The sequence below is a fragment of the Muscardinus avellanarius genome (genome assembly GCF_963383645.1).
Source record: "Muscardinus avellanarius genome assembly, chromosome: 10".
NCBI lineage: Eukaryota > Metazoa > Chordata > Mammalia > Rodentia > Gliridae > Muscardinus > Muscardinus avellanarius.
Window position 1 is genome coordinate 112,696,594 of NC_137796.1, and position 14,346 is coordinate 112,710,939.

The 14,346-nt window shown below is 56.7% G+C and overlaps 1 protein-coding gene across 1 annotated transcript; it reads left to right on the plus strand.

Annotated features, from left to right (window-relative positions):
- Window positions 1–883: 883 nt before the first annotated feature.
- On the plus strand, window positions 884–14,066 carry LOC308268914 (serine protease 29-like; the record flags this gene model as incomplete). The annotated part of the gene is made up of 11 exons (XM_080704016.1): window positions 884–944; window positions 1,074–1,254; window positions 1,388–1,653; window positions 2,758–2,924; window positions 3,034–3,180; window positions 3,899–3,948; window positions 4,945–5,116; window positions 5,199–5,326; window positions 6,722–6,865; window positions 11,619–11,760; window positions 13,887–14,066. The coding sequence occupies 11 exons, from the start codon at window positions 884–886 to the stop codon at window positions 14,064–14,066; spliced, it is 1,638 nt and encodes a 545-aa protein (XP_080560142.1).
- Window positions 14,067–14,346: the final 280 nt, after the last annotated feature.

The following is a 14,346-nucleotide window of genomic DNA, read 5'->3' on the forward strand; positions in this document are numbered from 1 at the left end:
GGCGTGAGACTCTGTTTCAAAAAAAAAAAAAAAAAATTAAAAGGAGCTGAGGGTGTAGCTTGAAGGTAGAATGCCCCAGGGTTTAATTTCCAGTGCCGTAAGTAAGTAAGTAAGTAAGTCAATCAATCTAACAAAAGGGCTAGGGCCTGTTGTAATCCCAGTACCTGGTAGGCTGAGACAGGAGGATCAGGGTTCGCAGCCAGCCTCAGGTACTTAGTGGGGCCCTTGGCAACTTAGTGAGAACCTGTTTCCAAATAAGAAGTAAAAATATCGGGATAGCGAGCCAGGAGTGGTGGCTCACGCTTGTAATTTCCGCGCTTGGGAGGCTGAGACAGGAGGGTCGCACAGGTTCGAAGCCAGCCTCAGCTACTTAGTGAGGCTCTCAGCAACTTAGTGAGACTCTATTTTCAAATAAATTACAAAATAAGGCTGGGGGTGTAGCCTGGAGGTAGAAATCCCCTGGGTTCCATGCGGGTACCACCAAAAAAAATTAATAATAATAATTGGGTAAGATATTATACACTCACAGTACACATAGGAGTGCTTATCTCTGTGGGATGAAATGGACCCAGGAGAGCGCAAAGGGCGCTGGGTTGGCCCATGTCCCTGCTGACTCCCAGCAGCGGCCCAGCTGGGTGGCCTGTGGCTGGCGTGCCCGGTCCTGCACTTCTCCAGTACACCGCCCCGTGCTTCCAGGAGCTGGCACAAAGCCACCTGACTGGCTGTGGCTCGGCCCTGCCCAGCCTCACCCTCTGCAGGTCCGGTCCCTGAGCACCGCTCTGCGTGGGCCTCCAGGCCAAGGACTCGGCGCCCCACACCATGGGCCTCGGGCTCACCCTCCCACTGCCTGGGGCCCACCTGCGCCCTGCCTCTGTCTCTGCAGATGCTACACCTGCTGTTCCTGACCCTTCTCCTTGTGGGGGCCTCCAGGGCTGGAAACCCAGGTGAGCCCTGACCATGCAGCCCCGTCCCAGGGCTTCCTGTGGGCCCGTCCCCAGGAGCCCGGGGCTGCGGGCACAGGCTGAGCATGGCCAGTGAGGTCTTGCTCCCTGACCCTGCACCGTTGCTTCTAGCACCTGTCTCCAAGAAAGAGCCGGTGGGCATTGTGGGTGGCCACAATGCCCCCCAGGGGAAGTGGCCGTGGCAGGTGAGCCTGAGGGTCTACAGCTACCACTGGGCCGCCTGGATGCACACCTGCGGGGGCTCCCTCGTCCACCCCCAGTGGGTGCTGACCGCTGCACACTGCATTCGCCAGTGAGTCGCCCCATCCGACCTTGGGCTGGATGTGGGCTTAGCCCAGAGGTGTGGACAGGGCCTGGGCCTGGAGCCTCAGGCTCCCCATGTCCGGGCCTAGAGCGCGCTGCTCTCACAGAGCCTTCGTTTCCAGGAGAGATGCCGACCCAACAGCCTTCAGGGTCCACGCTGGGGACGTATTCCTCTATGGGGACTCGAAGCTGCTGCGTGTAACCCGGATCATCATCCACCCGGACTACGTGAACGCTTTCCTGGGCTCGGATGTGGCTCTGCTCCGGCTGGCAGAGCCCGTGGAATGCTCCGCGGATGTCAGGCCCGTCCAGCTGCCCTTGGTCTCCCTGGAGGTCTCCCCCAAGGACCGGTGCTGGGTGACTGGCTGGGGCGCCGTCGGCATGCTGGGTATGCATGGGGTGTGGGCTGGGGAAGGATTCACGTCATGGGGCCAAAACTTGTGTGAGAACCTCTGGTGGGCTGGCGCTGCCAGGTTAGCTACTGGAGGGAAACTTCCAGAAAGCAATGAGGGCGCTTCAGCCAATGCCTGAGTCTCCCTGGGGTCTCAGCAGCCCTATGCCCGTGGCCAGAGTCAGCCCGAATGACTCAGTGCTCTGGGGAGGAAATCCTAGTTCTGATTTTTTCTATATTTATTTGTGGTCCTGAGGGTTGAACATAGGAGCATTCTACCTCTGAGCCACACACCCAGCCGTGTGTGTGTGTGTGTGTGTGTGTGTGTGTGTGTGTGTGTGTGTGTGGTACTGTGGATAGAACCCAGGGGCATTCTACCTCCATGCTATACTCTCAGCCCTATTTTTTATTCTTTATTTTGAAACAGGGTCTCACTGAGTTGGAAAGGGCCTCACTAAGTAGCTGAGGCTGTCCTCAAACCACGATCCCAAGCCGGGCGTGGTGGCACACACTTGTAATCCCTGCACTTGGGAGGCACAGGTTCGAAGCCAGCCTTGGCTACTTAGTGAGACCTTGTTTCCAAATAAAATATAAAAATAGGTCTGGGAGTATAGCCTGGAGGTAGAAAGCCTCTGGGTTCCACCCCCAGTACCACCAAAACAAACAAACAACTGACAGCCTCAGCTACTTAGGCCTTTTGCATCTCAGTGAGACCCTGTTTCAAAATGAAGAATAATAGGGCTGGGGTGTGGCCCGAGGTCCGGTCGAATGCCCCTGGGTTCCATCCCCAGTACCGAAAAAAAAAAAAAAATAGGCAACAACCAAGATAAAAACGCGCTAAGGGAAAGCCGGAGAAGTTTGTTGTTCTCTCCGGTGCTTCAGCAGCTGCCGGCAGACAGGATCCAGGGCAGAGGCGACCGTGCGCCCGGCACGACAGCTCGACAGCCCGCCACACACTGTTCTAGGGGAGTGAGGCTCAGGGAGGCTGAGAGGCGCAAGCTGGAGCTGTCCCCACTGAGGGGTATCCGAGGCCCCCGGGGCTGGAGCGCTGGGTTCTGGACAGGCCTGGATCTGCCCCCAGCCCCGTCTCTGTCCTCCCAGCACCGCTGCCCCCGCCCTACCGCCTGCAGCAGGTGCGTGTGCAGGTGGTGCAGAGCCCCGTCTGTGAGCAGAGATACCGGAATGCCACCGGGCACCACCGCGGAGACAAGAGGATCATTCTGGACGACATGCTGTGTGCAGGCAGCGAGGGCCGCAGCGCCTGCTACGTGAGTGCCGCCCGGCGCCGGCACCTTCCTCCGCCTGCACCTTCCTCCGCCTGCACCTCTGCTCATCTGGCCCTGGAGATAGCATCAGCAACTTGTTCTCCTCCTCCAGGGTGACTCTGGTGGCCCCCTGGTCTGCAAGGCATCTGGTTCCTGGAAGCTGGTGGGGGTGGTCAGCTGGGGCGTTGGCTGTGCCCTGCCCAACATTCCTGGGGTCTACGCCCGCGTCCGGACCTTCGTGCCCTGGATCCAGCAGCAGGTGCAGAGGTTCTCCTGAGCCAGCCTGCCGGCCTTCCGCTGGTCTGCTGAGCTGGGGCGCCCCGCTCCCCGAGCCTGTGATGTCGCCTTGGCCCTCCTGCACCCAGCCTTCTCCTCTGGCCTTTGGGGTGCCAACGACTCCCCTGGCCCCTGGGAGGAAGGGGGGCTGGGCAGGGTGAGCCCCGTGCGGCCCACAGTGATGTGAGCTGATTTGCTTTCTGCAAATTATGAGTAAAGATGTAATGAAAACGCAGGCTCAGGCCTTTTGTTGTTGCTGTTGAGGGCCTGGGGCTGGAACCAGGGGCGTTCTACCTTCAAGCTACACCCCCTGCCTGATTTTTTATTCTTAATTTTGAAACAGGGTCTAAGTTGCAGGAGCCTCACTAAGTACCCAAGGCTGGCTGCGAACCTATGATCCTCCTGTCCCAGCCTCCCAAGTACTGGGATTACATGTGTGCGCCACTGCGCCTGGCTTTCACGCTCAGGTTTTCGTGTGAGCATAAATCCCTTTTCTCTGGGAGAAACACCCACAGTCTTATCTGGATGCCATTTCCAAAGGGGGAAACCCAGGCTTGACCTGGCAGGGCAGGGCCCACAGGCACCAGGTCTTCGCTCTCCAGCCTTAGTGTTCCGTGTCCCCGTGGGTGGCTCCTGGTCTCCTGGGGAGATGTGTGCTTTCGGCCTGGTCACTCTGTCCCTCAGGGGCACCTGTGTCCCAGGGCCCAGACCTGGCCAAGATGCACGGGGTGGCTGAGTTGGTGGGTGAAAGGTGGAGCCCACGGTGCTGAGCGGCCCTAGGCAGAACCCACAGGGGACGGACCCCACCCCTTGGAGCTCCTCTTCCTCCTCCTCCACACCAGCTTTGCACCAGGACCTGCCCACTTGGGCAGCCAGGCTATGAGCTAGACGTCACACCCATGGCCTGGGTCTTACCCTGAGTCCCCACTCCATGTCCCTGGTCTGATGTCCCCAGTGAAGGCCGGTGAGGACATGGGCTTTCCTCCAGCCAGGCCGCAGGGATCCTGGGAATATGGTGGGTGGGGGAGGGGGGACTGGCCAGGGAGGAGACCAGGGCAGGCCTAAGGCCAGGGCCCTGCGGCTTTCCTGCACTGTAGACCAAGCCTCTGGCCTGAATGAGCTGGGTGGAGGTGGGGACCAAGGGCCAAGCCCAGGGGCGGGGCAGGGTGCGGGTGAGCCTTCAGGGTTCTCGCCTTGCTCTATCCTCCCCGCCTCTGGACTCCGGTCATTCTGAGAGCCCCCTCCCCTGCAGCCCTGGCCTGAGCCGCTGGCCGTCAGCTCCTGGGCAGAGGTGGCGGTGGGGAGCCTCACGCCTGGCCCCTGGGATGCATGGGGTCTCCGACGCTCTGGGCATGCAGTGGGGTCTCTGCCCCCTGCCCCCGGGCCAGCCCCGCTCTGGCCTCACCCCTTCCCTCCTGGGGCTGGTTTTACAGGGAGCTGCAGAAGGGCGGCGTGTGGGGCACTTGCTGAGGCGCCCGACGGAGGCACAGTCGGGGTTCCCTGGAGTCAGCCCTTGGGAGACCTCCTGACCCTCTGGCTGGGCCTGCTAAGAAATTTGTTGAGCCTTCAAAAAGAGGGAAGCAATGCTTTCTCCTTCTTCCTTTTCGATGTCGTTCTTTCAGGGCCCGGCCTCCCATTTGCATCCTTCAGCCTCCCAGGCAACAGGAGCAGCTGGTAGCTGGGACTACAGGCTCTGGGGTCGCCCCCTGTGGGGAAGCGGGTGCTATTTCTATGTTAACGCCCAAAGCCCTCGGAGGACGCTGGACGCTGGCCGAGTGGTGGGGCGCTTCTGGTCGGCGCCAGAGAACCCCGACCCCTCCCGGGAGGCGGGTGAGGAAGGCCGCCACGCACGCAGGCTTCACCCGCCCCGGGGCCGCGGCCCAGGGGCTTCACCCACGAAACTGACCCGGAGCTCCAGGGTCAGCGCCGGGGCGCACCACGGCCCCAGCCCGTGGCCTCGCGCGGGGCAGACCCGGGTCTCCACGCACCTGCTGCCTGCAGACCTGCGCACACATGGCCGCTCCTGATTGGCTGACGGCTGCAATGGCAGCAGCCCCGATTGGCTACAGGTCTGTGGCGTCCGGGGGGCGTGGCCCGCAGCCCACCTGCTGCTCCAAGACGTCAGTGCGGTGCGAGCTGGGCTCCTACGCAAGCAGCGCTCCAAATAACTTTTCGTGGTGTTAAGAAAAGACACGTGGGCCGGGCGTGGTGGTGCACGCTTGTAATCCCAGCATTCGGGAGGCAGAGACGGGAGGATCGTGGTTCGCGGACAGCCTCAGCTACTTAGGCTCTGCAACTCAGTGAGACCCTGTTTCAAACGTAGAAAGGACTAAAAAATAGGGCTGGGGTGTAGCTCGGAGATACAATGGCCCTGGGTTCCACCCCCAGTACCGCAAATAAGTAAATAAATAGACTTAAAGTAAAAAAGAAAAAAGTAAAGACACGTGGACAAAAATTGCTTGGCAAAGCGATTTTACTTTTTTGCAAAATAGGACGCCCCAGGTATGCGAGAGCGCACACCCGACAAAGAACCTGGTGGGCCTTAAACCCCTGAAATCGCCCCTCCCGCGCTGGACTTCTCTTGTTCTAATGGGTGGAGTTACAGCTTCACCTCCAGGGTCAGCTACAGGGAGGATGGGGGAGGGTCAGCACCTGCACTCTCTTAAGAGATGCTAATTTTGAAAAGGAATGTAAATTCCTACCAGATTACAAATTCCGGTCTAAATGTAGGGTGTATTCTCCCAGCAGGAGGGGCCGAGGGGACCCCTGGGGAGGTGGGTGCTGGCCAGCCCTGGCCACCGCTGGCCTGCCTCCTATCAGCCTTTAGGCCGGCCCCCGCCCTGTGTGGTGCTGCCACTTCTGAGCCCCGGTGCTGCAAGTGTCCGTGGGTAGCTCGGAGGTCAAAGGCTCCTGAGTTCCATCCTCAGAGCCCCCCCCCCACCCCCGCAAAAAAAAAGATCTTACTAAATTGCTGAGCAGTTTGCTAAGTTGCTGATGCTGGCCTTGAACCTGCCATTCTTCTGTCTCAGCCTTCCAAGAACTGGGATTACAGGTGTGCACCACCATGCCCATCTCAAAACACTTTAAACACCTAAACGTCCCAGTAAGGACTGAGATGTAACTGCAGCCCTTGGGAGGGTGGGTGGTAACGACGAGGGAGCTGACAGTCCCAAAGGGTGCAAACGTCGGGCTCAGAAAACGCTCAGCACAGCTAGGCCGGCACAGCCAGGCCGTGGCACATGCTTGTAATCCCAGTTATTTGAGAGGCTGAGACAGGAGGATCATAGGTTCAAGGCCAGCCTTAGCAATTTAATGAGGCCCTCTGAAATCACAGTTTGAGGACAGCCTCTGCTACTACTTAGTGAGGCTTTTGCAATCCAGAGAGACCCTGTTTCAAAATAAAGAATAAAAACTAGGGTTCCCTCAGAGGGCCTGGGAAGGGCCTGGTCTTCCTTCTAGACAGCCTAGGGCAGATAGCTCAGGCGCTCGTGACAACCGGCGCTGTATTTTGGCCCTGTCCTTAGGCCCCCTGGATTCACCGCAGACCAGATGGACAAAGCCCCAGGTGGTCAGCCCATCCTGTCTGGCTGGGGTCTGCTGACCAGGGTGCTTAGGAGTCCTGGGCGGAGCTCCTCCTCCCAGTCTCCAGTCACGGCCAGGACTGGAGGGTAATGGAGACCCCCTACGTCAGGGGTCCCCTTTTAGATGTGGGGAGACTGAGGCACGGGGGAAGCTGCCTGATCGCCCACCAGGGTGTGGCTTCACAGACAGGGATCGGCCTCCAGACTCCGAGGCTCAGGAGCACAGGTAGGACTAAGGAGCCGCAGCCCCACCCTCTGTGGTGCCAGGGCCTCCTCCCTGGAGGCCCCCGCCCGGGTGCTGCTGGGAGAAGGCGGGGCCTAGGCAGTCAGCACAGGAGAGCAGGGTGGGGGCCGGGAGCCCAGGTCACCCAGTGCAGGGGTGGGGTGCAGGATCTTCATGGAACCAGATCCTCTGAGGCCCGACCCCCAGGCCATCCCTGGGACACCATGACTCCCACCTGTCTGGCTCCATTGGCCTCGGCCCTGGGGACTTCTCTACCCATCACCAGCGTTCTCCAGGGCCCTCAGCATCCCTGGATATCAAGCCTGCTGTTCAGAGACACTCCCAGCCATCCTGTCCCACGCCCTCTGACAGTGACCACTTTCTTTTCCTCTGGTGGGAGAGCACAGGGAGGGCGTCCTGGCCCTGGCACGTCCCCACCTAATTGTCCCCTGAGGTCCGTGGAACTGTTCAGGTCAGTGTGCAGTGGTGGTTTCCCCTGAAGGCCCGTGGCCTTCCCCACCTCCAGGACACATGGGATGGAGGCTGGACCTCTGCCTCAGGGGCTGCCTGCCTGTCCCCCCAGAAGGGGAGACCCAGGCCTCCCTCCCGAGCCAGCCTCACCGTGTCCATAAGTGCAGCGGGGCTGGGATGGGCCGGGTTTTTCTGGGGTTCTCTTTTGCCTCCTGCCCTGTTCCCCCTCCCAGCCCGGGCTGTGGGACTCAGGCCTGCCGCTCTGGGCTTCCAGCATCCAATTCTTCCCTTTCCACGCCCGCCCTGTCTTCACGGAGCCCATTCCGAGTCTCCATCCCTCTACCCCACCACACAAACCAAGTTGTACAGGCACCCGCTGCCTGTGCGGGTGTGTCCCGCGAGTGTTTGGGGGACACTCCTTGCACACCAACCAGAGAACAAAGGAGTGTGCAGAGAACAAGGGAGTGTGCAGGCCCGCCCGCGCTTTGGCATGTGGGGTCTCGGAGCCTGCTGTCCCCTCCCTAGGGCGGCTGCAGGGACGGAGGTAGAGGGGGCCGGGGAAGGACCTGCCCAAGAAGCCCCCTGCCCCCTGTGTTAGAGCCTCACCTGACATGGAAGTCAGTTCCAGAGGGATTAAAGGGTTAGCACGTGTGTGCGCCTGTACTTCCATAGTGACTATAAACACACAGCTCATCTCTAGAAGTAACTAAAGCTGGGTGTGGTGCTCCATGCCTGTAATCTCATGCCTGTAATCTCATGCCTGTAATCAACGGGAGACTGAAACAGGAGGATCGCAGGTCTGAGGCCAGAGTGCCGTAACTTAGTGACAATGTCTAACATTTAAAAAACAAATCGAAGCCGGGCGTGGTGGCGCACACTCGTCATCCCCGCGCTTGGTAGGCTGAGACAGGATCGCACAGGAGGATCGCACAGCCAGCCTCAGCTGCTTAGTGAGGCTCTCAGCAACTTAGCGAGACCCTGTTTCCAAATAAAATATAAAAAAGGTCTGGGAGTGTAGCCCAGAGGTAGAAAGCCTCTGGGTTCCACCCCCAGTACCACCAAAAAATAAATAAATACAAATAATAAATAAATAAATAAATTGAAGAGCTAGAGTGTATAACTCATTGTAGTGAAGTATCGTCCCTGGTAAGACACCCACACAAAAAAATAATTTTCAGCAACTGCTAAAGACAAAGTAATAACACATCCATTCAGTTAATATCTTAAAATCTTGGGAGGCTAGCCGGGCTTGGTGGCGCACGCTTGTAATCCCTGGGCTTGGGAGGCGGAGGCAGGAGGACCACACAGGTTCAAAGCCAGCCTCAGCTACTTAGTGAGGCTCTCAGCAACTTACTGACACCCTGTTTCCAAGTAAAATATAAAATAGGTCTGGGAGTGTAGCCCGGAGGTAGAAAGCCCCTGGGTTCCACCCCCAGTACCACCACCAAAAAAAAAAAAAAAAAAAAAAATCATTAAAATATGTGGAAAACCCCAGTACCTAATTGCCAAAGAAGCAGAACCAAGCTACTGGAAAACACGGAATGGAGTCCAAGCGGAGTGGAGTGCACACTGACACAGTGTAAGGGTGCAATTTTATGTGTGACTTGAAATAATGAAATACGTTCTTCCGCGGTGAAGCAGAGGGACACGTGGGTGTGGAGTCCTCGCTGCTCACGTGATACTGACTCGCCACCACCTATCAGCACCGCGCCTCACTGCGCAGGCTCAGGACCACCCGCCTCACGCTGTCTGGTGTGTGTCCAGTGCTGCCCGCATTCAGAGGCCACCTGTCTAGAAGAGGCCATTGTCCCTGGAGGTCTTGTGGGAGATTTTTTTTTCTTTTGGTACTTGGGATTGCACCCAGGGGCACTCATCTCCAAGCTACACCTCCAGCCTTTTATATGTTTTTATTTTGAAACATTGTCTCCCTCGGTTGCTGGATTTTAGACTAGAAACATCCCAGGAATGCAGTCAGCATGGCCACATTACTCAACCAGGTGTAAACAGGAGGCAGGGAGGACTTCCGGTGGAGCCCTGGGAGCCTGAGTCACATCCCCAAGGTCCAGTGGAGGGTGGGCACGGTCCTCTGGGGACCAGCTCCCCCAGCGGGCGTGTGCGCTCTGTGCACAGGTGCTCAGCCTCACTGACCACCACCACGGGTGAGCTGGAGTGACACCTGTGACCTGGGCCACATATACTCAGGAGAAGAAAAAGAGCCGGGCGTGGAGGCGCAGGCTTGTAATCCCCGCGCTTGGGAGGCGGAGACAGGAGGATCACGAAGGTGAGAAGCCAGCAGCCGTGGCTTGAGACCCTGTTTCCAAATAAAATATAAAAATGGGTCTGGGAGTGTAGCCCGGAGGTAGAAGGCCCCTGGGTTCCATCTCCAGTACCCCCCCCCCCCACACACACACAGGCTCATTCAAGTTGCAATAAAGAGCAGGAGGATTATTGAATCTGAGATCCAATTTTTCTTTTCTTTGGTACTGGGTATTATTATTATTATTATTTGCGGTACTGGGGACAAAACCCAGGGACATTTTACCTCCAAGCTACACCCCAGCCCTACTTTCACTCTTTATTTTTTAATTATTTTTTATTTTTTGCAGTACTGGGGATTGAACCTAGGGGCATTCTACCTCTGAGCTACACCCCCAGCCCTATTTATTTATTAAATTATTTATTTTTGCAGGTCTGGGGATGGAACCCAGGGGCATTCTACTCCCGAGCTACACCTCCTGCCCTATACTTCATTCTTTCTTTATTTTTTATTTTTTATTATTATTTTTTTTGCGGGTCTGGGGATGGAACCCAGAGGCATTTGACCTCTGAACTACAACCCCTTACCAATTTTTTATTCTTTATTTTGAAACTGGGTCTCACTGAGTTGCAGAGGGCCTCACTAAGTAGCTGAGGCTGTCCGCGAACCGCGATCCTCCAGTCTCAGCCTCCCGAATGCTGGCATTACAAGAGTGCGCCACCACGCCTGGCTTTTATTCTTTATTTTGAAACAGTGTCTCACTAAATCGCTGGAGGGCCTCACTAAATAGCTGAGGCTGTCTGCAATGCTGGGATTACAAGCATGGGCCACCACAACTGGCCTATTCTTTATTTTGAAACGGTCTCCTTAAGTTGCAAGGGCCTCACTAATTTGCTAACCCTGGCCTTGAACCTGCGATCCTCTGGTCTCAGGACCCCACGTATCCTGATGGCATCCGCCTTTTCGCTAACACCCCTTCCTGCTGGAGTATCAAAGCCAGGCTCCCATGTGAGGGTCACTTCTGTCCCCTCTAATCCGGTAGAAAGAAGTCAACAGGGAAGAAAACCAAACTTTTTTTTTTTTTAAACCTTTCTACCTCCGAGCTACACTCCCAGACCTATTTTATATTTTTATTTGGAAACAGGGTCTCTTAAGCCAGCGCGGCTGGCTTCGGACCTGCGCGATCCTCGTGGCCAAAAGGTTAATTTTTCACTCCTTTGTTTTCCTGGTCTGCACTTTTGAAAGTTACTGGTCAGATAGCTACTTGACGAGCGTCTCCGCTTGGGTCTGTGTACTCTCCATGTGTAGACTGGGCTGTGGCTTTGAGGGAGCATCCTTTTCTTTGGTGGTGCTGGGGACGGAACCCAGGGGCATTCTACCTCTGAGCTACACCCCCAGACCAATTTTTTTCATTCTTTATTTTGAAACAAGGTCTCACTGAGTGGCAAAGGGCCACACTAGGTAGCTGAGGCTGTCTGTGAACCCGCGATCCTCCTGTCTAAGCCTCTCAAATGCTGGGATTACAAGTGAGTGCCACCACGTCCAGCAAGGACCGTCCTCCTTGTCCATGCGTCCGGGACACTTGCTACCAACAGCCTGCAGGGCTGCCCGCCAGTGTGATACTGGTGAACGACACCCACAGGTCACCCTTCTGCTTCCTACAGGCGGGATGGGGCGCGGTGGGGAGGGGTCCCGGGTGCTGCAGGGAACCGTGCTGGGGCAGGCCAGGGCCCTGACGCTCCCTCCCGTGGGGACCCAGGGATGGCCCTGGGGGTCGGGACTCAGGAGCACTTGTTTCCTGGGCTCCAGGCCCCTGTGAGACCCCCGCTTGTGGTTTGGGGTGGAAGGGGTGGGAAAGTCCCAGAGCCCCAGGCGCCTAATCTGCTCAGTTATCAGGCCCCAGGCGCGCAGAGGCCGATTAGGAAGGCCGGCTGCGCACATCGGATCTGCGGTGGAGACCACGGGATCTGCGGAGGCCCGGCTGCCATGGGGCCTCTGGTCACGGGGCCTGAGCTGTCCCTTGTGGGCTCAGTTGGTTCTGGGACAATCTTTCTTTCTTTCTTTCTTCCTTTCCTTTCCCTTCCTTCCTTCCTTCCTTCCTTCCTTCCTTCCTTCCTTCCTCTCTCTGTCTCTGTCTGTCTGTCTGTCTGTCTGTCTCTCTCTCTCTCTCTCTCTCTATTTGGTGGTGCTGGGGTTCCTGGAAGCCCTTCTACCTCCGGGCTACACTCCCAGACCTATTTTTATATTTTTATTTGGAAACAGGGTCTCTTAAGCCAGCAAGGCTGGCTTCAAACCTGCGCGATCCTCCTGTCTCTGCCTCCCAAGAGCGGGGATTACAAGCGTGCCCCTCCACGCCCGGCTACTTTCTTTCTATTTATCTATTTATTTACATTTTTGCAGTACTGGGGATGGAACCCAGGGGCATTCTACCTCTGAGCTACACCCCCAGCCCTATTTTTTTATTTTTTATTTTGAAACAGGGTCTCATCAAGTTTCAAAGGGCCTCACTAAGTAGCTGAGGCTGGCCTCAAACCGCAATCCTCCTGTCTCAGCCTCCCAAATGCTGGGATTACAAGGGTTCACCACTACACTCAGCTTCTTTTTCTTTTCTTTTCTTTTAATTACTATTTTAGGGCTGGACATGGTGTCTTGCCAAGTTGTGGAGACCCCTGCTAAGTTGCCGAGGCTGGCCTTGAACCTGCGACCCCCCGTCTCAGCCTCCCAAGTACGGGGATTGCAGGTGTGCGCCCCCGTGCCCAGCCTTCTGCATCATGTAAGAGACTTTCAGGCAAGCCCTTCGTGTACTCACCCGGGGGCCTAGCCCCTCTCTGCCACACAGTATGTCTGATCTAGGGACTCGCTGCTCAGTGCTCTCGGGGTACAGAGCTAAGGAACACACACAGTACACATGCACGTACTTATGGACACGCCTGATGCCGCCTGGCCTGACCTGAGCCACAGGAAGGATGGGGCAGAGCAGAGGAGAGGGCGCGGGTGCGTGTGCGTGCCTGTGTGTGTGTGTGTGTGTGTGTGTGTGTGTGTGTGTGTGGTGTTGGGATGGAAGCCAGGGCGGTCTACCTCTGAGTTATATCCCCAGCCCTGTTTCACTTTATATTTGGAAGCAGGGTCTCATTAAGTTGCAGAGGGCCTCACTAATTTGCCTGGCTGGCCTCAAAGCTACTGTCCTCCTGTCTCAGCCTCCCGAGTACTGGGCTTACGAGCGCGCGCCACCACGCCCGGCCCAGCTGGATTTTGAAACAGGGTCTCCCTGAGTTACCCGTGCCGCCCTCAAACCTGCACGCCTCCTCCTATCTTGGCTCCCCAGTGGGGTCACGGCGGTCCACTCCTCTTTTTTTTTTTTTTTTTTTTTGGTGGTACTGGGGTTCCTGGAAGCCCTTCTACCTCCGGGCTACACTCCCAGACCTATTTTTATATTTTTTATTTGGAAACAGGGTCTCCTAAACCAGCGCGTGCGGCTGGCTTCGAACCTGCGCGATCCTCCTGTCTCAGCCTCCCAAGAGCGGCATCTTTTTTTTTTTTTTTGCTTACTGGGGATAGAACACTGGGGCATTCTACCTCCGAGCTACACCCCCATCCCTATTTTTATTCTTAATTTTGAAACAGGGCCTCATTGGGTTGCAGCAGGCCTCACTAAGTAGCTGAGGCTGAATCCCGATCCTCCTGCCTCCCGAATGCTGGGATTACAGTGCACCACCATGCCCGGCTATGGCGCACGCTTGTCATCCCAGCATTGAGAGGCTGAGACAGGAGGATCCGGGTTTGTGGCCAGCCTCAGCTACTTAGTGAGGCCCTCTGCAACTCAGTGAGACCCTGTTTCAAAGTAAAGAATAAAAAATACGGCAGGGGTGTAGCTTGGAGGTAGAATGCCCCTGGGTTCAATCTCTGGTAACACACACACACACACACACACACACACACACACACACACACACACGTACATAGTCAGGGCAAGATTGGGACAGGCCTGCCTGCAGGAAAACTAAGCAGGCCTTTAATAAAGGAAAGCAGGGTCTCTGCTGCCGTGGCTAGGGAGCTGTGGCGGCCTCCGAGGCTGGCCTCACTGCGCGCACCCCTAGCCCTAGCGTCCAGAGGTGGCCTTACCTCGTCTACACGCCACCTTCGAATCCCCTCCCCAGGGGAAAGTTTCCGGCATGGCAAATCTGACATGGGTGCACCAAAGCCGTGGGGAGAAACGAAAAAGCAACCCCAAGTCCATGCACACGAGGAAGACGACGTCCAGAGGGAAGACACACTTCGCGGAGCACGCCACGCCACGCCACTCCCAGAAAGCAGCCTGCGAGCCCTTTGGACCATAGCCCCTCCATCATGGCTGGCGCCCCCCCCCTTCTCGTGTTTTACTGGGGTCAAGCCCAGGGCACTCTACAGGGGCACTCTGCCGCTGAGCTAGCCCCCAGCCCTCCTATTATTTTCGTTTCTTTTGAAACAAGGTCTTGCTCGGTTGCTGAGGGACTCATTACAGTGCTGAGGCTGGTGGTCCCTAACCTGCGATCCTGTCTCAGCCTCCCAAATACTGGGTTTCAGGCGTGTGCCACCACACCCGGCTGGCCTTCTCTTCAACTCTATTCCCTATTAAAT